Source organism: Balaenoptera musculus, chromosome 14, assembly GCF_009873245.2.
Source record: "Balaenoptera musculus isolate JJ_BM4_2016_0621 chromosome 14, mBalMus1.pri.v3, whole genome shotgun sequence".
NCBI lineage: Eukaryota > Metazoa > Chordata > Mammalia > Artiodactyla > Balaenopteridae > Balaenoptera > Balaenoptera musculus.
The window spans coordinates 73,184,678-73,209,147 of NC_045798.1; the positions used below are offsets into that span (position 1 = coordinate 73,184,678).

The 24,470-nt window shown below is 40.1% G+C and overlaps 1 protein-coding gene and 1 long non-coding RNA gene across 3 annotated transcripts in view; one reads left to right on the plus strand and one right to left on the minus strand.

The window, feature by feature from the left end:
• LOC118906669 overlaps nt 1–17,180 on the plus strand; it is a 43,108-nt gene extending 25,928 nt beyond the window's left edge. Inside the window, exons 2-3 of the long non-coding RNA XR_005022570.1 lie at nt 13,910–14,011; nt 17,056–17,180. This is a non-coding gene — a long non-coding RNA (uncharacterized LOC118906669). The remainder of the gene's footprint in view (nt 1–13,909; nt 14,012–17,055) is intronic.
• Nucleotides 16,987–24,470, minus strand: part of ATP8B1 (ATPase phospholipid transporting 8B1) — a 113,881-nt gene continuing 106,397 nt past the window's right edge. For both annotated transcript variants that reach the window (XM_036874206.1, XM_036874207.1), the window contains exons 23-28: nt 23,022–23,245; nt 21,743–21,826; nt 20,735–20,980; nt 20,275–20,413; nt 18,434–18,564; nt 16,987–17,299 (exon numbers count right to left, since the gene is read on the minus strand). In XM_036874206.1, coding sequence (XP_036730101.1) covers nt 17,075–17,299; nt 18,434–18,564; nt 20,275–20,413; nt 20,735–20,980; nt 21,743–21,826; nt 23,022–23,245 — 1,049 coding nt within the window. In that variant the 3' untranslated portion in view covers nt 16,987–17,074. The remainder of the gene's footprint in view (nt 17,300–18,433; nt 18,565–20,274; nt 20,414–20,734; nt 20,981–21,742; nt 21,827–23,021; nt 23,246–24,470) is intronic.

The following is a 24,470-nucleotide window of genomic DNA, read 5'->3' on the forward strand; positions in this document are numbered from 1 at the left end:
TTTTTTGACTGTGTGTGTGTGTGTGTGTGTGTGTGTGTGGCTTTTTTAGCATGTTGGCAGGAAGTTCAGATGTTGGGGATGTGTAGTAATCTATATTGGGCTGGCATTTAAGTTCTTCACCCACGAGAGATTTAAGTTTAGGCTGCACAGTATTTTGGCGTTTGACTTTTATTTTTTATTTATTTATTTTAAACATCTTTATTGAAGTATAATTGCTTCACAATGGTGTGTTAGTTTCTGCTTTATAACAAAGTGAATCAGCTACACATATACACACGTTCCCATATCTCCTCCCTCCCGCATCTCCCTCCCTCCCACCCTCCCCATCCCACCCCCCCAGGCGGTCACAAAGCACCGAGCTGATCTCCCTGTGCTATGTGGCTGCTTCCCACTAGCTATCTATTTTACATTTGGTAGTGTATATATGTCCATGACACTCTCTCACCCTGTCACATCTCGCCCCTCCCCCTCCCCCTATCCTCAAGTCCATTCTTTAGTAGGTCTGTGTCTTTATTCCCATCTTGCCACTAGGTTCTTCATGACCTTCCTTTTTTTTCCCTTAGATTTCATATATATCTGTTAGCATACTGTATTTGTTTTTCTCTTTCTGACTTACTTCACTCTGTATGACAGACTCTAACTCCATCCACCTCATTACAAATACCTCCATTTCATTTCTTTTTATGGTTGAGTAATATTCCATTGTATATATGTGCCACATCTTCTTTATCCATTCATCCGATGATGGACACTTAGGTTGCTTCCATGTCCTGGCTATTGTAAATAGAGCTGCAATGAACATTTTGCTACATGACTCTTTTTGAATTATGGTTTTCTCAGGGTATATGCCCAGTAGTGGGATTGCTGGGTCGTATGGTAGTTCTATTTGTAGTTTTTTAAGGAACCTCCATACTGTTCTCCATAGTGGCTGTATCAATTTACATTCCCACCAACAGTGCAAGAGGGTTCCCTTTTCTCCACACCCTCTCCAGCATTTATTGTTTGTAGATTTTTTGATGATGGCCATTCTGACGGGTGTGAGATGATACCTCATTGTAGTTTTGATTTGCATTTCTCTAATGATTAATGATGTTGAGCATTCTTTCATATGTCTGTTGGCCATCTGTATATCTTCTTTGGAGAAATGTCTATTTAGGTCTTCTGCCCATTTTTGGATTGGGTTGTTCGTTTTTTTGCTATTGAGCTGCATGAGCTGCTTGTAAATCTTGGAGATTAATCCTTTGTCAGTTGCTTCATTTGCAAGTATTTTCTCCCATTCTGAGGGTTGTCTTTTGGTCTTGTTTATGGTTTCCTTTGCTGTGCAAAAGCTTTTAAGTTTCATTAGGTCCCATTTGTTTATTTGTGTTTTTATTTCCATTTCTCTAGGAGCTGGGTCAAAAAGGATCTTGCTGTGATTTATGTCATAGAGTGTTCTGCCTATGTTTTCCTCTAAGCGTTTGATAGTGTCTGCCCTTACACTTAGGTCTTTAATCCATTTTGAGTTTATTTTTGTGTATGGTGTCAGGGAGTGTTCTAATTTCATACTTTTACGTGTACCTGTCCAATTTTCCCAGCACCACTTATTGAAGAGGCTGTCTTTTCTCCACTGTATATGCTTGCCTCCTTTATCAAAGATAAGGTGACCATATGTGCGTGGGTTTATCTCTGGGCTTTCTATCCTGTTCCATTGATCTATATTTCTGTTTTTGTGCCAGTACCAAACTGTCTTGATTACTGTAGCTTTGTAATATAGTCTGAAGTCAGGGAGCCTGATTCCTCCAGCTCCATTTTTCGTTGTTAAGATTGCTTTGGCTATTCGGGGTCTTTGTGTCTCCATACAAATTGTGAAATTTTTTGTTCTGGTTCTGTGAAAAATGCCAGTGGTAGTTTGACAGGGATTGCATTGAATCTGTAGATTGCTTTGGGTAGTAGAGTCATTTTCACAATGTTGATTCTTCCAATCCAAGAACATGGTATATCTCTCCATCTATTTGTATCATCTTTAATTTCTTTCATCAGTGTCCTATAATTTTCTGCATACAGGTCTTTTGTCTCCTTAGGTAGGTTTATTCCTAGATATTTTATTCTTTTTGTTGCAATGGTAAACGGGAGTGTTTTCTTAATTTCACTTTCAGAATTTTCATCATTAGTATATAGGAATGCAAGAGATTTCTGTGCATTAATTTTGTATCCTGCTACTTTACCAAATTCATTGATTAGCTCTAGTAGTTTTCTGGTGGCAGTTTTAGGATTCTCTATGTATAGTATCATGTCATCTGCAAACAGTGACAGCTTTACTTCTTCTTTTCCGATTTGGATTCCTTTTATCTCTTTTTCTTCTCTGATTGCTGTGGCTAACACTTCCAAAACTATGTTGAATAATAGTGGTGAGAGTGGGCAACCTTGTCTTGTTCCTGATCTTAGTGGAAGTGGTTTCAGTTTTTCACCATTGAGGACCATGTTGGCTGTGGGTTTGTCATATATGGCCTTTATTATGTTGAGGAAAGTTCCCTCTGTGCCTCCTTTCTGCAGGGCTTTTATCATAAATGGGTGTTGAATTTTGTCAAAAGCTTTCTCTGCATCTATTGAGATGATCATATGGTTTTTATTCTTCAATTTGTTAATATGATGTATCACGTTGATTGATTTGCATATATTGAAGAATCCTTGCATTCCTGGAATAAACCCCACTTGATCATGGTGTATGATCCTTTTAATGTGCTGTTGGATTCTGTTTGCTAGTATTTTGTTGAGGATTTTTGCATCTATGTTCATCAGTGATATTGGCCTGTAGTTTTCTTTCTTTGTGACATCTTTGTCTGGTTTTGGTATCAGGGTGATGGTGGCCTCGTAGAATGAGTTGGGGAGTGTTCCTCCCTCTGCAATATTTTGGAAGAGTTTGAGAAGGATAGGTGTTAGCTCTTCTCTAAATGTTTGATAGAATTCGCCTGTGAAGCCATCTGGTCCTGGGCTTTTGTTTGTTGGAAGACTTTTAATCACAGTTTCAATTTCAGTGCTTGTGATTGGTCTTTTCATATTTTCTATTTCTTCCTGGTTCAGTCTCGGTAGGTTGTGCATTTCTAAGAATCTGTCCATTTCTTCCAGGTTGTCCATTTTATTGGCATAGAGTTGCTTGTAGTAATCTCTCATGATCGTTTGTATTTCTGCAGTGTCAGTGGTTACTTCTCCTTTTTCATTTCTAATTCTATTGATTTGAGTCTTCTCCCTTTTTCTCTTGATGAGTCTGGCTAATGGTTTATCAATTTTGTTTATCTTCTCAAGGAACCAGCTTTCAGTTTTATTGATCTTTGCTATCGTTTCCTTCATTTCTTTTTCATTTATTTCTGATCTGATCTTTATGATTTCTTTCCTTCTGCTAGCTTTGGGGTTTTTTTTGCTCTTCTTTCTCTAATTGCTTTAGGTGCAAGGTTAGGTTGTTTATTCGAGATGTTTCCTGTTTCTTGATGTAGGCTTGTATTGCTATAAACTTCCCTCTTAGCACTGCTTTTACTGCATCCCATAGGTTTTGGGTCGTCATGTCTCCATTGTCATTTGTTTCTAGGTATTTTTTGATTTCCCCTTTGATTTCTTCAGTGATCACTTCGTTATTAAGTAGTGTATTGTGTAGCCTCCATGTGTTTGTATTTTTTACAGATCTTTTCCTGTAATTGATATCTAGTCTCATAGCATTGTGGTCGGAAAAGATACTTGATACGATTTCAGTTTTCTTAAATTTACCAAGGCTTGATTTGTGACCCAAGATATGATCTGTCCTGGAGAATGTTCCATGAGCACTTGAGAAAAATGTATATTCTGTTGTTTTTGGATGGAATGTCCTATAAATATCAATTAAGTCCATCTTGTTTAATGTATCATTTAAAGCTTGTGTTTCCTTATTTATTTTCATTTTGGATGATCTGTCCATTGGTGAAAGTGGGGTGTTAAAGTCCCCTACTATGATTGTGTTACTGTCGATTTCCCCTTTTATGGCTGTTAGTATTTGCCTTATGTATTGAGGTGCTCCTATGTTGGGTGCATAAATATTTACAATTGTTATACCTTCCTCTTGGATCGATCCCTTGATCATTATATAGTGTCCTTCTTTGTCTCTTGTAATAGTCTTTATTTTAAAGTCTATTTTGTCTGATATGAGAATTGCTACTCCAGCTTTCTTTTGATTTCCATTTGCATGGAATATCTTTTTCCATCCCCTCACTTTCAGTCTGTATGTGTCTCTAGGTCTGAAGTGGGTCTCTTGTAGACAGCATATATATGGGTCTTACTTTTGTATCCATTCAGCCAGTCTGTGTCTTTTGGCGGGAGCATTTAATCCATTTACATTTAAGGTAATTATCGATATGTATGTTTTATTCCCATTTTCTTAAATATTTTGGGTTTGTTATTGTAGGTGTTTTCCTTCTCTTGTGTTTCTTGTCTAGAGAAGTTCCTTTAGCATTTGTTGTAAAGCTGGTTTGGTGGTGCTGAACTCTCTCAGCTTTTGCTTGTCTGTAAAGGTTTTAATTTCTCCATCAAATCTGAATGAGATCCTTGCTGGGTAGAGTAACCTTGGTTGTAGGTTTTTCTCCTTCATGACTTTGAGTATATCCTGCCACTCCCTTCTGGCTTGCAGAGTTTCTGCTGAAAGATCAGCTGTTAACCTTATGGGGATTCCCTTGTGTGTTATTTGTTGTTTTTCCCTTGCTGCTTTTAATATGTTTTCTTTATATTTAATTTTTGATAGTTTGATTAATATGTGTCTTGGTGTGTTTCTCCTTGGATTTATCCTGTATGGGACTCTCTGTGCTTCCAGGACTTGATTAACTATTTCCTTTCCCATATTAGGGAATTTTTCAACTATAATCTCTTCAAATATTTTCTCAGTCCCTTTCTTTTTCTCTTCTTCTGGGACCCCTGTAATTCGAATGTTGGTGCGTTTAATGTCCCAGAGGTCTCTGAGACTGTCCTCAGTTCTTTTCATTCTTTTTTCTTTATTCTGTTCCGCAGCAGTGAATTCCACCATTCTGTCTTCCAGGTCACTTATCCGTTCTTCTGCCTCAGTTATTCTGCTATTGATCCCGTCTAGAGTATTTTTAATTTCATTTATTGTGTTTTTCATCGTTGCTTGGTTCCTCTTTAGTTCTTCTACATCCTTGTTAAATGTTTCTTGCATTTTGTCTATTCTATTTCCAAGATTTTGGATCATCTTTACTATCATTATTCTGAATTCTTTTTCAGGTAGACTGCCTATTTCCTCTTCATTTGTTAGGTCTGGTGTGTTTTGACCCTGCTCCTTCACCTGCTGTGTGTTTTTTTGTCTTCTCATTTTGCTTATCTTACTGTGTTTGGGGTCTCCTTTTCAAAGTCTGCAGGTTCGTAGTTCCCGTTGTTTTTGGTATCTGTCCCCAGTGTCTAAGGTTGGTTCAGTGGGTTGTGTAGGCTTCCTGGTGGAGGGGACTAGTGCCTGTGTTCTGGTGGATGAGGTTGGATCTTGTCTTTCTGGTGGGCACGTCCACGTCTGGTGGTGTGTTTTGGGGTGTCTGTGGCCTTATTATGATTTTAGGCAGCCTCTCTGCTAATGGATGGGGCTGTGTTCCTGTCCTGCTAGTTGTTTGGCATAGGGTGTCCAGCACTGTAGCTTGCTGGTCGTTGAGTGAAGCTGGTTCTTGATGTTGAGATGGAGATCTCTGAGAGATTTTCGCCGTTTGGTATTACGTGGAGCTGGGAGGTCTCTTGTGGACCAGTGTCCTGAAGTTGGCTCTCCCACCTCAGAGGCACAGCCCTGATGCCTGGCTGGAGCACCAAGAGCCTTTCATCCACACAGCTCAGAATAAAAGGGAGAAAAAAATAGAAAGAAAGAAAGAAAGAGGAAAAAATAAAATAAAATAAAGCTATTATAATAAAAAATAAGAAAAAAATTATTAAGAATAAATGTATTCAGAAAAAACATTTTTTTAACTTTTAAAAATAGATTTATTAATTTTTTATAGTAAAAAATAAAAAAATTATTAAGAAAAAAATTTATTAAAAAAAATTTTAAATAAAAAATACGAAAAAATTATTAAACTTTTTTTTTAATTTCTAAAAATAGAAAATACGGAAAAAATTATTAAGAAAACATTTATTCGGAAAAAAATTTTTTTAAGTAAAAAAGAAAAAACAAAACAAAACAAAAAACAAAAAGAAAAAACACGGACAGACTTAACCCTAGGACTAATGGTGAAAGCAAAGCTATACAGACAAAATATCACCCAGAAACTCACAAAAAAAGGAAAAGGGGAAAAATTAATATATCTTGCTCCCAAAGTCCACCTCTTGAACTTGGGATGATTCGTTGTCTATTCAGGTATTCAACAGATGCAGGCACATCAAGTTGTTTGTGGAGCTTTCATCCGCTGCTTCTGAGGCTGCTGGGAGAGATTTCCCTTTCTCTTCTTTGTTCGTACAGCTCCCGGGGTTCAGCTTTGGATTTGGACCCGCCTCTGCATGTAGGTAGCCTGAGGGCATCTGTTCCCCGCCCAGACAGAACGGGGTTAAAGGAGCAGCTGCTTCGGGGGCTCTGGCTCACTCAGGACGGGGGGAGGGAGGGGCATGGATGCAGGACGAGCCCGTGGCGGCAGAGGCCGGCGTGACGTTGCAGCAGCCTGAGACGCGTTCTCCCGGCGAAGTTGTCCCTGGATCACGGGACCCTGGCAGTGGTGGGCTGCACAGGCTCCCGGGAGGGGCGGTGTGGAGAGTGACCTGTGCTCGCACACAGGCTTCTTGGTGGCGGCGGCAGCAGCCTTAGCGTCTCCCGCCCGTCTCTGGGGTCCGCGCTGATAACCGCAGCTCGCGCCCGTCTCTGGGGTCCGCGCTGTTAGTCACGGCTCGCGCCCACCTCTGGGGTCCGTGCTGATAGCCGCGGCTCACGCCCGTCTCTGGAGTTCGTTTAGGCGGCGCTCTGAATCCCCTCTCCTTGCGCGCCGCGAAACAAAGAGGCAAGAAAAAGTCTCTTGCCTCTTCGGCAGCTGCAGACTTTTTCCCGGATTCCCTCTCGGCTAGCATGGCTAGCACCGAAGCCCGAGCCTCAGCTCCCAGCCCCGCCCGCCCCGGCGGCTGAGCAGACAAGCCTCTCGGGCTGGTGAGCACTGCTCGGCGCCGAGCCTCTGTGCAGGAATCTCTCCGTTTTTCCCTCTGCGCTCCTGTTGCTGTGGGATCCTTGCTGATAGCCGCGGCTTGCGCCCGCCTCTGCGGTCCGCACTGATAGCCGCGGCTCACGCCCATCTCTGGAGCTCGTTTAGGCGGCGCTCTGAATCCGCTCTCCTTGCGTGCCGCGAAACAAAGAGGCAAGAAAAAGTCTCTTGCCTCTTCGGCAGCTGCAGACTTTTTCCCGGATTCCCTCTCGGCTAGCATGGCTAGCACCGAAGCCCGAGCCTCAGCTCCCAGCCCCGCCTGCCCCGGCGGGTGAGCAGACAAGTCTCTCGGGCTGGTGAGTGCTGCTCGGCGCCGAGCCTCTGTGTGGGAATCTCTCCACTTTGCCCTCCGCACCCCTGTGGCTGTGCTCTCCTCCGTGGCTCCGAAGCTTCCCCCCTCTGCCACCCACAGTCTCGCCCGCAAAGGGGCTTCCTAGTGTGTGGAAACCTTTCCTCCTTCACAGCTCCCTCCCACTGGTGCAGGTCCCGTCCCTATTCTTTTGTCTCTGTTATTTCTTTTTTCTTTTGCCCTACCCAAGTACGTGGGGAGTTTCTTGCCTTTTGGGAGGTCTGACGTCTTCTGCCAGCGTTCAGTGGGTGTTCTGTAGGAGCAGTTCCACGTGTAGATGTATTTCTACTGTATCTGTGGGAAGGAAGGTGATCTCCGCGTCTTACTCTTCCGCCATCTTGCCCCTCTATGCCGCACCTTTTTAATTTGACATAGTCCCACTTGTTTATTTCTGCTTTTATTGCCTTTGCTTTTCATGTCAAATGCAAAAAAAATTATCACCAAGACTGATATCAAGGAACTTACCACTTATGTGTTCTAGGAGTTTTATGGTTTCAGGTCTTATGTTCAAACATTTGGTCCATTTTGAGTTAATTTTTGTGTATGGTGTAAGAGAGTGGTCCAGTTTCATTCTTTTGCACGCAACCCCATTTATTGAAGCGACTGTCCTTTCCGCATTGTATATTCGTGGCTCATTTGTTGTAAATTAATTGACCATATATGCATGGGTTTATTTCTGGGCTCTCTATTCTGTTCCATTGATTGATGTGTCTCTTTTATGCCAATACCATACTGTTTTGATTACTATAACTTGTAATATTGTTTGAAATAAGGGAGTGTGATGAGTCCAGATTTGTTCTTCTTTCTCAAGATGGCTTTGGCTACTCAGTCTTTTGTGGGTCTTTACAAATTTTAGGATTGTTTATTGTATTTCTGTGAAAAATGCTATTGGAATTTTGATAGGGATTGCATTGAATCTGTAGATTGCTTTTGGTAGTACTGACATTTTTAAAACATTAATTTTTGCAGTACATGAGCTTGGAATATCTATGCATTTATTTGTGTCATCTTCAGTTTCTTTCATCAGTGTCTTACAGTTTTCATTGTACAGGTCTTTCACCTTTTCTTTTCTTTTTTTTTTTTTTTTTTGCTATTGTGTTATTAGTGTATAGAAATCCAATAGGTTTTTATATATAATTGACCCTTGAACATCGTGGGGTTTGGGGCACTGACCCCCCTCCCCCCCCCACACACACAGTCAAAAATCTGCATATAACTTTATAGCTGGCCCTCTGCATCCACAGATTCAACCACCAAGATTGTGTGGTACTGTAGTTTGTATTTATTGAAAAAAAGTAACGTGTAAGTGGATCCATGCAGTTCAAACCTCTGTTGTTCAAGTGTCAACTGTATTGATATTGTATGCTGCAACTGTACTGTTTTATTAGTTTTAACAGTTTTTTGGCGGAGTCTAGAGTTTTCTATATATAATATCATGTCATTGGCAAATACTGAGTTTCACTTCTTTCTTTCTGATTTGGATGCCTTTTCTTTTTCTTACCTGATTACTCTGGCTAGGACTTCCAAATCTATGTTTAATAAAAGTGGTAAGAGTAGCATCCTTAGCTTGTTCCTGATATTAGAAGAAAAAAGCTTTCAGCTTTTCACCATTGAGTATGTTAGTTGTGGGCTTATCATATATGGCCCTTATTATGTTGAGGTGTGTATACCTCAACATAATACCTCTAAACCCACTATACCCAGTTTTTATCATAAATGGATGTTGAATTTTGTCAGGTGCTTTTTCTGCATCTATTGAGATGATCATATGATTTTCATCCTTCATTTTGTTACTGTATTGTATCACAGTGATTGATTTGTGGATGTTGAACCATCCTTGCATCCCTAGAATAAATCCCACTTGATCATGGTGCATGATCCTTTACATGTATTGTTGAATTCTGTTTGCCTATATTTTATTGAGGTTTTTTCCATATATGTTCATCAGGGATATTGGCCTGTAATTTCCTTTTCTTGTGGCATCCTTTTCTGGTTTGGTATCAGGGTAATACTGGCCTCATAAAATGAGTTTGGAAGTGTTCCTTCCTCTTCTGTTTTTTGGAAGAGTTTGAGAAGGATTGATGTTAATTCTTTTAATGTTTGGTAGAATTCACCCATGAAGCCATCTGGCCCTAGACCTTTTTTCTTGGGAGGTTTTTAATTACTGATTCAATCTCCTTACTAGTATTTGGTCTGTTCAGATTTTCTCTTTCTTCATGATTCATCCTGTTAGGTTATATGTTTCTAGGACATTTTCCATTTCTTCTGGGTTGTCCAATTTGTTGATGTATAATTGTTCATAGTAATCTCTTAGGATCCTTTGTATTTCTATGGTATTAGTTGTAATTTCTCCTCTTTCATTTCTGATTTTATTTATTTGAGCACTCTCTCCCTCTGGTGAGTTTCACTAACAGTTTGTCAATTTTGTTATCTTTTTGAAAAACCAGTTCTTAGTTTCATTGATCTTTCCTAAAATCTTTTTTTTTTGTCTTTATAGCAGTTATTTCCATTCTGTTCCTTGTTATTTTTTTCCTTCTACTAACTTTGGGCTTTATTCTTCTTTTTCTAGTTCCTTGAGGTTGTGTAAAATCCTTGGGATTTTTTCTTGTTTCTTGAAGTAGGCATTTATTGCTATGAATTTCCCTCTTCAAACTGCTTTTGGCACATCTTACGGGTTTTGGTGTGTTGTATTCCATTTTCATTTGCTTCAAGGTATTTTAAAATTTCTCTTTTGATTACTTCTTTGACTCATTGGTTGTTCAGTAGTATGTTATTTAATATTCATATATTTGTGATTTTTCCAGTTTTCTTCTTGTGATTGATTTCTAGTTTTATACCGTTGTGGTCAGAAAAGATGCTTGGTATGACTTCGGTCTTAAATTTATTAAGACTTGTTTTGTGTCCTTACAAATGATCTACCCTGGAGAATGTTTCATGTGCACTTGAGAAGAATGTGTATTCTGTTACTTTTGGATGGAATGTTCTTTATATATCTGTTATGTCCATTTGCTTTAACATGTTTAAAACCAGTGTTTCCTTATTGATTTTCTGTCTGGATGATCTATCCATTCATGAAACTGCGGTATTAAAGTCACCTACTGTTATTGTATTGCTTTTTATTTGTCTCATCAGGTCTGTTGATATTTGCTTTATACATTTAGGTGCTCTTATGTTGCGTTCATATATATTTACAGATGTTATATTCTCTTGTTAGATTGACCCCATTGTACCTATGTAATGATCTTCTTTATCTCTTATTACAGACTGTTTTAAACTCTATATTATCTGATATAAGTATAGCCACCCCAGCTTATTTTGGTTTTCATTTGCATGGAATATATTTTTCCTATCCTTTCACTTTCAGTCTGTGTGCCTTTACATCTGAAGTGAGTCTCTTGTAGGCAGCATAGATGGGTCCATTTTTTTTTTTTTTTAATCCATTCAGCCACTCTATGTCTTTTGATTGGAGAATTTAGTTCTTTTACATTTAAAGTAATTATTGATAGGTATATACTTATTGCCATCTTGTTACTTGTTTCTTGGCTGTTTTATTGTTCTTCTGTTCCTTTCTTCTCTTGCTTCCTTTCTGATTTGATGCTTTCCTGTAGTGGTATGCTTAGATTCCTTTATCTCTATCTTTTGTGTATCTACTATGGTTTTTTTTGTGTGGCTTACATATAACAACTTATATTTATAGCAGTTTAAGTTGCTAACAACTTAAAAGTTCGAATGCATCCTACAGCTCTATATTTTTATTTTCTGCTTCCCCTTGTTTTATGTTTTTGACGTCACAATTTACATCTTTTTATTTTGTGTATCCCTTAGCAAATTATTATAGTTATATTTTTTACTACTTTTGTCCTTTAACTTTCATACTAGCTTTATAAGTGATTAATGTACCACCTTTATAACATTAGATTATTCTGAATTTTACTATATATTTACCTTTACCAGTGAGACTTTCATGTTTTCCTGTTACTGATTAGCACCGTTTCCTTTCAGCTTATAGAAGTCCTTTTAACATTTCTTGTAAGGCTGGTCTAGTGTTGATGAACTCCTTTAGTTTTTGCTTGTCTGGAAAACTCTTTATCTCTTCAGTTCTGAATGACAACTTTGCTAGATACAGTATTCTTGGTTCGAAGTTTTTTTCTTTAATCACTTCGAATATATCATGCCACTCCCTATTGCCTGCAGAACTTCTGCTCAAAAATCTGATAGTCTTAGGGGGGATTCTTTGTACATAAAAAGTTGTTTTCCTCTTGATGCTTTTAAGATTCTCTCCTTGTCTTTAACTTTTGACATTTTAATTATAATATGTCTTGGTGTGGGTCTCTTTGGGTTCTTATTTGGAACTATCTGTTCCTCTTGCACCTAGGTGTCTGTTTCCTTCCCCAGGTTAGGGACGTTTTCAGCTGTTATTTCTTCAAATGAGTCTTCTCCTTTCTCCTATTTCTGTGACCCCTTTAATGCAAATGTTGGCCCATTTGATGTTGGCCCATAAGTCCTTTAAACTATCTTCACTTTTTTTCATTTTTCTTTTTGTTTCTCTGATTAGGTGAAGTCCACTGCCCACTTGTCCTTTCTTCTGCTTCGTCTAGTTTATTGTTGAACCCCAGTAGTGTACTTTCCAGTTTGATCATTGTTTCTTCAGCTCTGTGACTTTTTTTTTAATTGGAGTATAGTTGATTTACAATGTTGTGTTAGTTTCTTCTGTACAGCAAAGTGAATCAGTTATACACATACATATATCCACTCTTTTTTAGATTTCCTTCCCATTTAGGTCACCACAGAGCACTGAGTAAAGTTCCCTGTGCTATACAGTAGGTTCTCATTAGTTATCTGTTTTCTTTATAGTAGTGTCTGTATGTCAATCCCAGTCTCCCAGTTCATCCCATCCCCCAACCACCAGCTCTGTGACTTCTATTTGATACTTTCTTATACCTTCTATCTCTTTGTCAGAGATTTCACTGTGTTCATCCATTCCCTTCCTGAGCTTGGTAAGCATCTTTATGATCTTTGTTTTGAACTCTTTATGAGATAAATTACTTACCTGTATTACATTAATTAAGTCTTTCTGAGGTTTTATCTTATTTCATTTGGAACATATTCCTCTATTTCTTCATTTTCCTTGACTCTCTGTGTTGGTGTCTCTGCGGAGGTAAAATAGCCACCTCTCCTTAATCTTGAGGGGGTGGCCTCATGTAGGAGATATGAACTTTGTCATCCAACCCTGCCCTAGCTCTTGGTTGTCTCTCAAACCTTTGTGATTGTCCAAGCTGCCCATTTTAATTTTAGAGGCTCTCAGTTGTTGAGCGTGTGCAAGACCTGTCAGTATCCCATAGAGGAGGATCTCAGTTAGCAGGCTTATTGGAAGCTAGACTCTCAGGTAGCAGTATATACAAATATATACAGTACTGAAGGACTGCAAGCATAAGCCCTGCTGGCTGCAAAAGCTGGATACCCTAGAAGTGTCCCCCTGGGTATCAGTCACAAAAATTAGGGCTCCAGACAACTGTACAAACTGCTGTCTGGGAGATACTGGTTGGCAGATGGAGAGCACAAAAATGGTGTCCTCCAGCTTTTGTCCAAGGAGAGCATCTCAGTAGGTCCCTACATCCAACCAGAAGCCTGCCCCTCAGGCCAAAGCTCCAGGACGAGCAAATATTCCTTTATCACAGAAAGACTGGGGTTTGTTTCAGTCTGCCGTCTCACTGTGCCCTGGGGGTGGTAGCAGGCCAAGAACTGTCTCCCCATTTATTATAACGCCATGGGACCCAGGAGCACAAGCCCTGCTGGCCCCCAGAGGCAGGTGATTAAGGGGCATCCCCTAGGCGGCAGCCACAAAAACCGAGGCAGCAGATGTAAAATCTGGGACCAGACACATGTATGAGCTCCTCCCTGGGAGATAGTAGTGCTCTGATGGCTGTGGGGTGAAAGCGCAAAGAGAGTGCTCACCCTCTGAGGTTGCTGGAGAGCATTACAGTAGACACTTAGATGTGTGCTTCCTTGGAAGTCTGCTCCTCAGGCCACAGTTATGCAGATAAGTTAGTGGGCCTCTCATAGTAAGACTCCTGGACTGTTGCCTCTTGCTGTGCCCTGGAGATGGCAGCCAGTTAAGAAATCTTTCGCTGTTGGTTACACTCCTGCTGGACCCATGAGCATAAGCCCCACTGGCCGCCAGAGCCAGGCAATCAGGGGTGTCCCCTGAGTTGTAGCCACAAAAACCAGGGTACCAGACATAAAAAAAGGATACCAGATGCATGTAAAAGCTCCCCTCTGGGAGAACTGGTGCTCTAGATTGCAGCATAGGGAAGGCATAAAGATGGTGCCGACTGGGGGGAAAAAAAAGAATGTAGATTAAAATACTAAAAAGATGGTGCCCTGCCGGCAGGAGTGAGACAAAGATGGCGTCCACCAGCCTTTGTCCTTGGAGGGTACCCCAGCAGGCATGTGTGTTAAATCTGATCTCTGCTCCTCGGACCAACACTCTAAGGTAAGCAATAAAGCTTCTTACATAAAGTCTGGGTGCATTTCAGTTGGGTCCTTCTGTGCTGGGCCCTGGTGCAGGTGGGTCTGAGAGCATGAGCCTTTTTTTTTTTTTTAATATAAATTTATTTATTTATTTTTTGGCTGCGTTGGGTCTTCGTTGCTGTGTGCGGGCTCTGTCTAGTTGTGGCGAGCGGAGGCTACTCTTTGTTGCGGTGTGCGGGCTTCTCATTGTGGTGGCTTCTCTTTGTTGTGGAGCACAGGCCTCTAGGCACGCAGGCTGCAGTAGTTGTGGCTTGCGGGCTCTAGAGCACAGGCTCAGTAGTTGTGGCACACTGGCTTAGTTGCTCCGTGGCATGTGGGATCTTCCCGGACCAGGGCTCAAACCCGTGTCCCCTGCATTGGCAGGCAGATTCTTAGCCATTGCGCCACCAGGGACGTCCCATGCACCAGAAGTTTTATTACAGCTATAACTTAGCAGCAGATTCTGACAAGACTTTTAGAAGCTGTCTTAAAATTTTCCTAAGCTTCATTCACATCACATGAAGGCAGCAACTGTTAAAACATACTTAGATTCCATTAGGGTACATTTTGCTATCACACTGGAGTCTCTTAAGAACCATTTTATCCCCATCAGATGCCTTTACTGAACAGTTTCTGGTACTGAACATCAGTAAGAACCTTTAGGTGGTGCTCTTTGGTTAAAAACATTTATTCCTCCACCAATTTAAATACAGTAGTATATCCTAAGGAAAAAATGGACCTTAATATTTTTTAAGGGACCATCTCCCAGGTCTGCTCAGGTTTTCTCATACCATTTCTATTGCAGAGGCTAATAGTCTGTCCTGTCTCCTCCCACCCATTTCTAACGGGTTGCCCTGATGTAGATATGGAATTCCACTCTGGAAGCAGGCTGTCCGTTTTAAAATAGCAAAGAGCAGGGTCCTGATTTCCTGCCTTACAGAACACCGCTAGGCTGATACTCTCTCTTCCCCTGCTACTAATTATGCCTCCCAGAAAAGTCCCCCATCTCTGTCCTCCCTCCCGCAAAGAACCTCCTCGCCGGCCACGTCTCCCTAACGGGGTCACAGCTCGCCTTACTGTCCAGGAGCTGACTCCCTGCCCTGCAGCTAGCTCATCAGACTCGGCCCTCCTCCAGCCTCAGGCGTCCCTCCTGGTCCTTACCTGCTCTCCTGCCCTTCAGTGGCCTGATTCCCCTTTGCTCATTTTTCTGCTCACTTCCCAGCCCCTACTTTTGGTCAGGGCTTACCTTTGCTTTTATTCTGGCTCCAAAGAGTTGAGGTCACTTGGAAAAGTTGTTCCCCGATATCCTAAGATGCACCCTCCCGGGATACAGTTGGTCTTGCCCACTATAAATCCATACTCTCTGCCTCTGTAGTCGGATCCTTTTCTCAGCCACTTTGACCCTAACAAACACTTAGTACCCTGCCAGTTACTTACTTCTTACCACCTATGTTCCTTTAAAAACCAGGCAGGCCTAGATTCTTCCATCATCTGCCCCAGTCTAAAAAATAAAGAACCCAACTTAAAAAATATTTTAAAAGATTGTACTTCCAAAGATTTTACTAAAGCATTTATTTTTTAAACAAAAATATACATTAATCTCAGATTTACAGAATATAGAAATAATTTATCCAAAGCAATTTGCATTTTAAAATTGTTAATATTGCACCCAACCATGTAAGTCTTTGACACATTTGCATTGTCGACCTTTCCCACAATTTGCAAAACGGGAGAGAAATCTGAAACTGACAGAATTACACAAAAAAACTTACAGTTTTTAAATTTACAAGATAAAAGTTGTAAACTTCCGGAAATTTACTTCTGTAGACTAAAGAGCTATATTCTTTTCATATCTAGACAATGAACTATATACATGCTGTGATTTCCTCATAAGGAACTCAAAGGAACAGATATTGTGAACATTCACAACCTAATGGTAAAGAACAGAATTATTGAAGACACTTCTCTGTCTTCACTGAAATATGGAAACTAGTGTGTGAAACATAGAGTGAGAAAAGCCCCTGGATAAATAACTTTTACCTCTTTGAGGATAGTTTCCATAATTGCCTAAAGTTATCTTCAGTTTTAAAATGATACACTGTTTGTTAGTCTTAGAAATATGGCTACCAACAGCCTTTTCTCTCAAGACACAAGACAAGTAGCAAAGAGTGAGGTCTCTGTTCAAGTCCCTTATAAAATACTTTACATATAGGCAGGCACAAAAGTTTGCTTTTCAAAAGAAAGCTCTGCAAAATATGCTGCAATTTATCACTGATACCCTCAGTTTTTAAAAGCTTTTTTTTAAAAAGCCCATAAATATTTAAATGTATCTTTTTTTTTAAATGACAGTAGAAAATAAACGCACTTGATACTACAGGAAGTGTCTGAAATAATATATATTAGTAAGAGTAAATGTATGTAATGTGCTCTTTTAACCTGGTAGTAAACCGAAACAGATCAAAACCTTGTACTTATGAAATGTGAAGTAATTTTCGTTGATTGAGCTGAATTAGTAAACCAATATGAGAACATGAAACCAAGCAGCCCCATTATCAACTCTGAAAAAGTCATCAGACCACTTAGCTTCTAGGGGATGAACATTCATGAATCTTTCGTCATTACCATTGTAAATAAAAGATCTTTGTTAGTAAGGTGGACTCCAGGAAAAAAGGAGCCTCTGGGAAATTTGTGCTGAAGATCCCAGACAGGAAAATCTAATTGTAATTTTATAGTACAATACCATTTGAACTGAAATAAGACATTTTCTAATTCTCTTGTCCTAGATTGAGATGGGGTTAAAAACGTTCACTTTGAATCAAAACAAAACATCAACAGTTGAATAATATGACTTTTCAAAAGGTCTCCTTGGCTTTGCTATTGCAGTAGTCCAACCCAAGTATTGTAGCTTTTTAAAAAGGTTATTGCCTTCAACATCCTCGTGACAAATTGTTTTTTTCCCAAAAAGTCGAGTCTCATAAAAAAAGAAAAAAAAGAAGACATTTACTTTGTGTGATTGTTTTGCTACAGGTCACCTGAAGCAAATGCCTCAGCTCTCCATGGTTCGCCTGTATTCTGCTGTCCCACCGGCGATGACGGCATCCAGGGGATAGCGCTTCTTGCGGATGCTGCGCCCGGAGGAGATGAGGTCGGCGTAGCCACGCTGGTGGGAGAAAGCGTAGGCCGAGCGCCGCCTGGACACGCCCCGGCGGAACACATTCTGCCGCCGCTTCCACTGGTCTTCGGCTTTTAACTGCTTTCGGTGCTTCTGAATCTACGGAAGCGAGAGAGATGGGGTAAGGTTAAAAAGAACTGGCTGCACACCTGCCTCATTGGGGGGCGGGCGTAACCATCCTCGCTTTAAAGTGGAGGAAACGGAGGGAGGCAGGTTACTTGACGTTTCCAAGCCCTCAGAGCTAGAAAACGGGGTGCCAGGATTCCCACTCCTAAACTAGTGCTCTTTCCATTTCATAAATCAGACTGGTACAGGTTTAGAAATGACTGTTAGCCTCCTTCCGGGTTGTTACCGCACACCCTTGTCAGTGTAGGAGGGAGAGCTGGAGGATAGTGAAGGTTGCCTACCTAGCAGCTGTTCTCTCCTCCTTTCTGAGGGAAATGGAGTTTACTCAGGTACCATCCTCCTCCTTACAGCCACGTTCCTCCATGTGGACGCCACCCCCAGGGGTAGGACTGACTGACTTCCCTTGCTCTCTACTAGTCCAGGAATGGGCCTGTGATCTAATTCTGGCTAATGAGACCTGAGGAAAGTGTGCTGGGCCCTTCCATAAAAAGTTCCCAGGCTCCTAAGGGAAAGCAACAGCATAATCAGTCTTTAATCTTCCCCTGGATATTGACATGTCAGGATGCAATGCCGGGAACTGCTGTAGCCATGTTTCAGCAGAGGGGGGAGACGGAAAAAACCCCAGTCCTTTTTTGATAACATCAAGTTGCCCATCAGCTGAGCCTGAAACCTAATTATTATGTGAGTGGAGGTGATACATCATCATTGAACCATCTTGAGCCATATCTTCCTGTTACTTGTAGCTCAAAGGATCCTGCTACAAGAGGATTTTTCATTTTCCTTTAAATGAAGAAAAACCCCAACCTGTATGCAGGGCAAAATATTAATAGTATAATTGCTAAATTGAGAGGATAGATATATGGGGATTCATTATACTATTTTCCTTTTGATATTTGGTAATTTTTGTGATAAAAAGCAAGCAAACAAAAATACCAATCCCAAAGGACTTATTTGCAAGGGGGAGTTAAAAAAAAGAGGAGTAGTCCTAAAAAATGTTCAGACCAAACTTCCCAAGAGCTTAGAATTTTGCAGGAAAGCTGTTTTGGAGAAGTGCTTTGATTTCTGTGAGAGGCACTCAGAGTCGGGAGAAGACTGTTTTTTCTGTACCTTATCACTTTCTGATGGCCAAATGGTCATTGACAAGAAACGCGTGGCAACAACAGGCAGCAAGCACACAGCGACAGTCAAGATGATGGTCAACCAGATATACGGCTGTCTCAGAGCATTTGAAGCTGTGCCTGGAAAAAGCACAGAGAATGAATCGCAATGGTTTTCATCCCAAGGGGGGCATAGCTAATATTCTGCAGTCCACAAATGGATTCCCTGTGGTGGAAATGGATTCCCTGAGCTTTTACAGCTCCCGAAAACATCCCACCACTGCTCAAGGAATGAACATTTTAAAACCAGACTAAGCAAAGCAGAATTAGGCACGTAAATTTTTTGGAACAAGGCAAATGTATATAAGTGAACAAATAAATAGTGAAAAAAGAAAGTACATTTGTTGACATTGCATTAATTAAAAATGGAAAAGTAGGCAATTTATACTTTTGGATTTTTTCAGGAACTTGAAAAAGCACTTCCAATTTCTAGTTTTGGTTTGAAACGCCACATATTAACAATGGGCACTGCCATTTGTGGGATAAGCCTTATGCTGGGTGTTTTAGGTCATGCCATTTAATCATTTCTGAGAGATGAGGATTGCCCTCTATCACATGAAGAAACTGAGTTGTGGAGAGTAAAAAAATTTGCCCAAGGTAACAGAACTATAGCTATGGCAACTCCTGAATTAAAACCCATGTCCATCTGAGTAGAGCTAGGCTTTTACCACTGAATTTGGCTACTAGTTTTTATGTCAGAGGAAGTAACAATTCAATTCTGTAATACAACCAGGTGACCATATACTACTCAATTTTAAAACTAGAGCCAAATTTCTCACAATATTTTCTATACTTACACTGTGAGTTTATAAAAATAATAGCATAAATGTGTATGGGTTTAAAACACATTCCCTATGGGAATATTCTAAGTAACTGGGTACTAAAATTTTAAAACACGGAGTCAGTAAGCAAGAACACAGTCATAAAAAAAATGAGCTCAATCCCAATAAGAAAAGGGTTACCACAGCAATTGTCTTTTATAACCCAACAACTGATCATTAAAACAAACAAAAAAAACGTAATCTTTTACAGGGAAATGAGTTTATGGGGAATTTTTTTCCACTGTGAATCCAAACTACTCTATCCATAAGATGTTCATAAATTCCAATTCATGCTATTTATAATATTTTTGATATTTATCATTTCATTCTAGCATTTGTCAATTTGTCATATATTTTATATAGCTGTAAGCTGTTTTGTTTTCCGTAAGTTTACTTATTGCTCTGTATACGTATTTCCAATGATGCAGTCCACTTTTAAGTTCTAGAATTCCATCATCTGGGATTCATAGTTTGTTTAGCTAATTTGATATTCTTAGGTCTTAGGGTTATTTCCAATTTTTCAAAGACAATTAGAAATGTTGTAGTGATACAGTCTTTGTACAGATTACCTTTCCAAAATTTGGTGTGTTTCATCTTAGGGTATTTTCCCCATGTGGAAATACTGGATCAAAATGTACAAAAAAATTCATTACATATTTCTAGGTAGTGCTTTAGAAAGATTAAACTATAGTGCTACCAGCAATACATGTATTCCCAGTTTCCCAGTAACCTACCAGTATTAGGTTTTACGGAAGAAAAAAAGCACAATTACAGCTTAGTTATTTTAATTTGCTTTCCTCCCATCACGTTACCACCCTTCCAACCCACCACTCCCAATTTCTAGTCAGGACATTAATTTTCACTAGCAGTAATTTACACTTTATGTTTTCACTTACCCTGAAGCTATGTCAGAATCTAAATTAACGACATTTTTCTATTTATTTAATTTTGGAATTTAGAAAATACCAACCTGTAAATTGAAATGCAGATGGAAAGAGAACATGTATTCCAGCACTATGAAAGTCAAACATGATGCCAAAATAAAGTGCAATGCTTCCAAAAATTGAAAAAGCATTCACAAAAGTCCAATAAGAAGTATCCAAGCCAATCTGTTGGGAAACCAGAGAAAAACAGAGCACTCATTTAGGGGAGTTAGCACGAAATAAAGGATCTAAGGATTCTGCAAATAGAATTCAATTTAAGCATGGTATGGCTTGAATACTGAACAATCAGAAGCTATCTTTGGCTCAGGCAAGAAACAGGAAATATGTTTGGTATAAGGGATGAAAATAGCCTCCATTCATATTTGCAAAGCAGCAGAGGCTCAGTTGGAGGAAGAATGGGAGCCAGGTGGATGTGCACGCTGGTCTACATACAGAAATGCATACAGTACCAACAGGTACTGAAGACAGTCGACTAAAGCCACATACCTGGAAATTGACTGTTATTATAAGAGCAGAGGCAATTGTGACAGCGAAAGATTGGTAGTCTGAGGGCGCCTCTCCATCCTGTCCCACAGTTTGCAGATAAGCTCCAAGAGGTATGAAGAAGAGGATCAATGATGTTAAAACCCCGTGCAACAAGCTTACGAAGAATCTCCTATAGTTGAATAGTAAGTCTCTTTGTCCCACCACGTATAACCCAGGGAAGCGGAGGCTCAGTTTGTCACTCACATCCTTAAGGGGAAAACACAATTAGAGTTGAGTGCTGTCCATCGGGATCAAAGAACTCAGAGATACGTCACAACCTCTATCTCAAAAAGAGTTGCAACTTGTTAAGTTTTAGGAAGGCAAAAACTAAACAAGACGATAAATCCTGAATAATTTCATTGTGCAGAGAGCAGCCTCGTTACTGTAGTGCACCATTATTTTATATTTAATCCTGAGACTAGGTAAAGTAGTGTTATTTTGCTACTTAAAGCAAATCAGTAATGTTTAAAAAAAAAGTGTAGGAAGCCTGTTTTTACTTTCTGAGAGAATATATTTTTTCTAATACTTTGGGAAAGCATTTTCACATACACATTGATGAGTTAATTCCAAATTCTTCTTTTCATTCTTGAAAGCAGTTTCTGTAAAAATTGCTACTAGATAGAATGCAGACTAATTCGGAAATTAAACCTGAAAGTTTGGGGAGGTATTAAAATAATTTACTTTAAAGATGTGTTAAGTTGTTATTGTAGAGACATACTGTTAGGTATCTAACAAGAAAATCTTAGTGTCCAAAATGAGGGTAATAAACTCTTTTGTCGATGAATTCAACCCAGGCACAGAAATCCTCTTTTCTTACTATAAAACAAGCATACTCTTGTTGCCTGACAGCAGAAATATAATAGGGTTTACTCAGAAAGAAGTGAAAACCAAAAGAATGCACTGAAATATTTGCTTTGAAACAGTCACTCAGTCTGTCCAGAAGCGACCGTGTCGGCGCCGGGCTCCTACCTGGTCAAGCAGCCCCACGAGGAGGACGGGCAGGCTGGAGTAGAGCACGTTGTACAGGGTGATGAACCAGTCTTCGTACGCGGTCTGTGAGGGGGCGACAGAGCCTGTGTGTCCGCGACGAAGAAACACTGCCCACCCAGTTAACCCAAGTGCGTCTGCCCTCAAAGCAGGGGCGTCCCCAGGGAAAGTAAACACACACACCCCCCTCCCCAGCTACGCCAGTAGCAGGCACGAGTTTGTTTCGATGGAATGGACAGAATCAAAGGGCTTTCCCACAGGCAATAATCTTCCCCGGAAAATAAGTGGGGAAATAGACTCCAAAAAGTTTTTGGAAAAGGAGTCTGGTCTATTTGAAGAATGCTGGAAAACAAATCAGTGTTCATCGTCTTTTATATCCCTTTTATTAGTGAATTAGATTACATACAACTGGTTCAAAAGCACGGAAGTACCATTCAGATTTACTTTTCTCTTGCCAGTCCAGCATTTCCATTTAAACATTTTATAAAACAGAATTTGAATATAAGAAAGATGCTTCTGAAAAGGATAAGCAAAGCTGTGCACACCCCAGTCCTCAGTGGGGGATAGAGGAAATGGGCTTACTCAGCACCAACAGTGATACACCATCCTGCACAGAAACAGGAAGAAGGCCCCAACCTTGCTCAAAACCCCAAGACATCCTGGCCTCCCATTTCTGCACCTGGCCTCCTCTCATGCCAGTTGTCTGTTGCATAACATCAAAGAAGTTTGGACAACCACAGGCACTGACAGGTTTTTTGCTAATGGTGTGTTTCTGCCATATCAACAATTGAACATCGTAGATATGCCCCCACTCCTATTTCAGCAAAAGGTTAAAATTAAAAAACCAACAATGGAGACATGATGTTAGATCTATGATCACCCCTAATTTATATAATCCCTTCAGCCCCAATATAATTTTATACTTAAATTTGAACAGTTTTTTCAAAGTTGAACAATTTGTTATCACTATTCTTAATGGCAAGGTGACTTAGGAAAAAAAAAAATCTATGGTGACGGCAAAGACACAAACAAAAGCCAACAGACCAGGAACAAATCCTACCTTTTTAAAGGCAAAATAAAATATGTTTAAAGCACCAGAAACATTTTAGAAGGTTCATAAACTTAATCTGTACCTCAGCTGTTAAGAGAGAGCACCAAAAACTGCAAATATGGAGGGGGAAGAAAAGTTTTTTCAGACATAGTTTTATTCATGTAAGAGAAGAGCTCTACTCATTTAATAATAATGATGATGGTATATTACCTGTGCAGAGTACCCGTTGAAGAAGGAGTACCAGAAATGAACCAAAGTAAATGCAAAGTTTTTATAAAAGAAGTATCGTAGGAACTTGCACATCCTTATGTAAGACCACCTGCCGTGCACCAACAGCAGTCTCTGCAAGTATCTGAACTGTGCAAAGGAATAGTCACTTGACATGACGGCTTGCATGCCTTCTTGTCCACTTATTCCAACACCAATGTGGGCAGCTATGGGGGGGTGGGGAGAAGATAACTGTGAATCATAAGCTTATTTTAAGGCAAAACATTGAGATGATAAAAATGTTTCCATAGCAATACAAAAAAACCCTCAAATTTATGAAACAATAAATGTGAAAACGGTTGCTCACCACCCCCCACCCCCAGCTTCTGAACTCAGAAGTACAAGTTGCTAAACAGAGCACGTGGTTGGGCCTCCATAAATATTTGTGAAAGGATCTCAAGTGGGTAATGAATTCCATTTGGATTATCTGCCCAGCTCATAAGCCATCCTTCCCTCCCAAAGGGTGAGCCCCAGGCATCCATGTGTACCATGTGTCCCTGCCTCCCTGGCCACAGCTGAGTCAGCCATGGGCAGATACATAATCTATGGTAGATACTACGAATTGGCTCTCCTTCATTCTAGAACTTTTGTTCTAATTGGAGAGGTGGGAAAGCAAATAAAAAACCCTACATTGCTCAGACTCCCTTGCAGCTAGGTTCTCTTTGTGAATTAAGTTCCACTTGTTTGGACCTGCTTGTGACTTGGAAGCAGAAGCAAACTGGAGCCCAGCATCCCTTCCCTTTTTGGCATTTCTGCAGCAGAATTCATATCCATTCTCCAGCTGCCCAGATGTTGATAAACAACTGCAAGGCCTTCTCAATTGGAAAGCTCTTCAGAGGAGCCTCAAAGCTAGAAGCTCCTTTGGTAAGTGACGCAGACTTGCAGACACAGCCTAGAAACTACTTCTTCAATTCATCCAGAATTTTCATGAGCACCTGCTCCCCTATATTAATCACTTCCTGCTTAAAGTACCTAAAGGGATCTGTTTCCCTCAGTCTCTTGGTATTTTGGAATTAGGATTTGGGTGTGTTTGTGTTTGGAATTTTAACATGTAAATTTTTGAGTTGGGGGATGGATATACTTCTTTCTGAGGGGCAGAGAAATGAAGTAGTCTAGAGAAAGGATGAGAGAGAAGGGCAGACACTGGGTTCCTGGTGCAGCTTCAGGTCCTGGTTCTAGCATATTCCTGAGGCCTGGCTTCTTGAGCAGCATGAGACATATTTGTAACTTTTAAAATAGGTTTCTTTTTGTCTTAAACTAACTTGAATTGTTCTCCAGTACTTGCAATCAAAAGTGTTTAAACTTAGATACTGTTAAACTTTCAAAGGCTTATGCATGGCCCACTGAGACCTCAAGACACACAGTTGTTTTGAGGGGGGCAGGTTTCCAGAA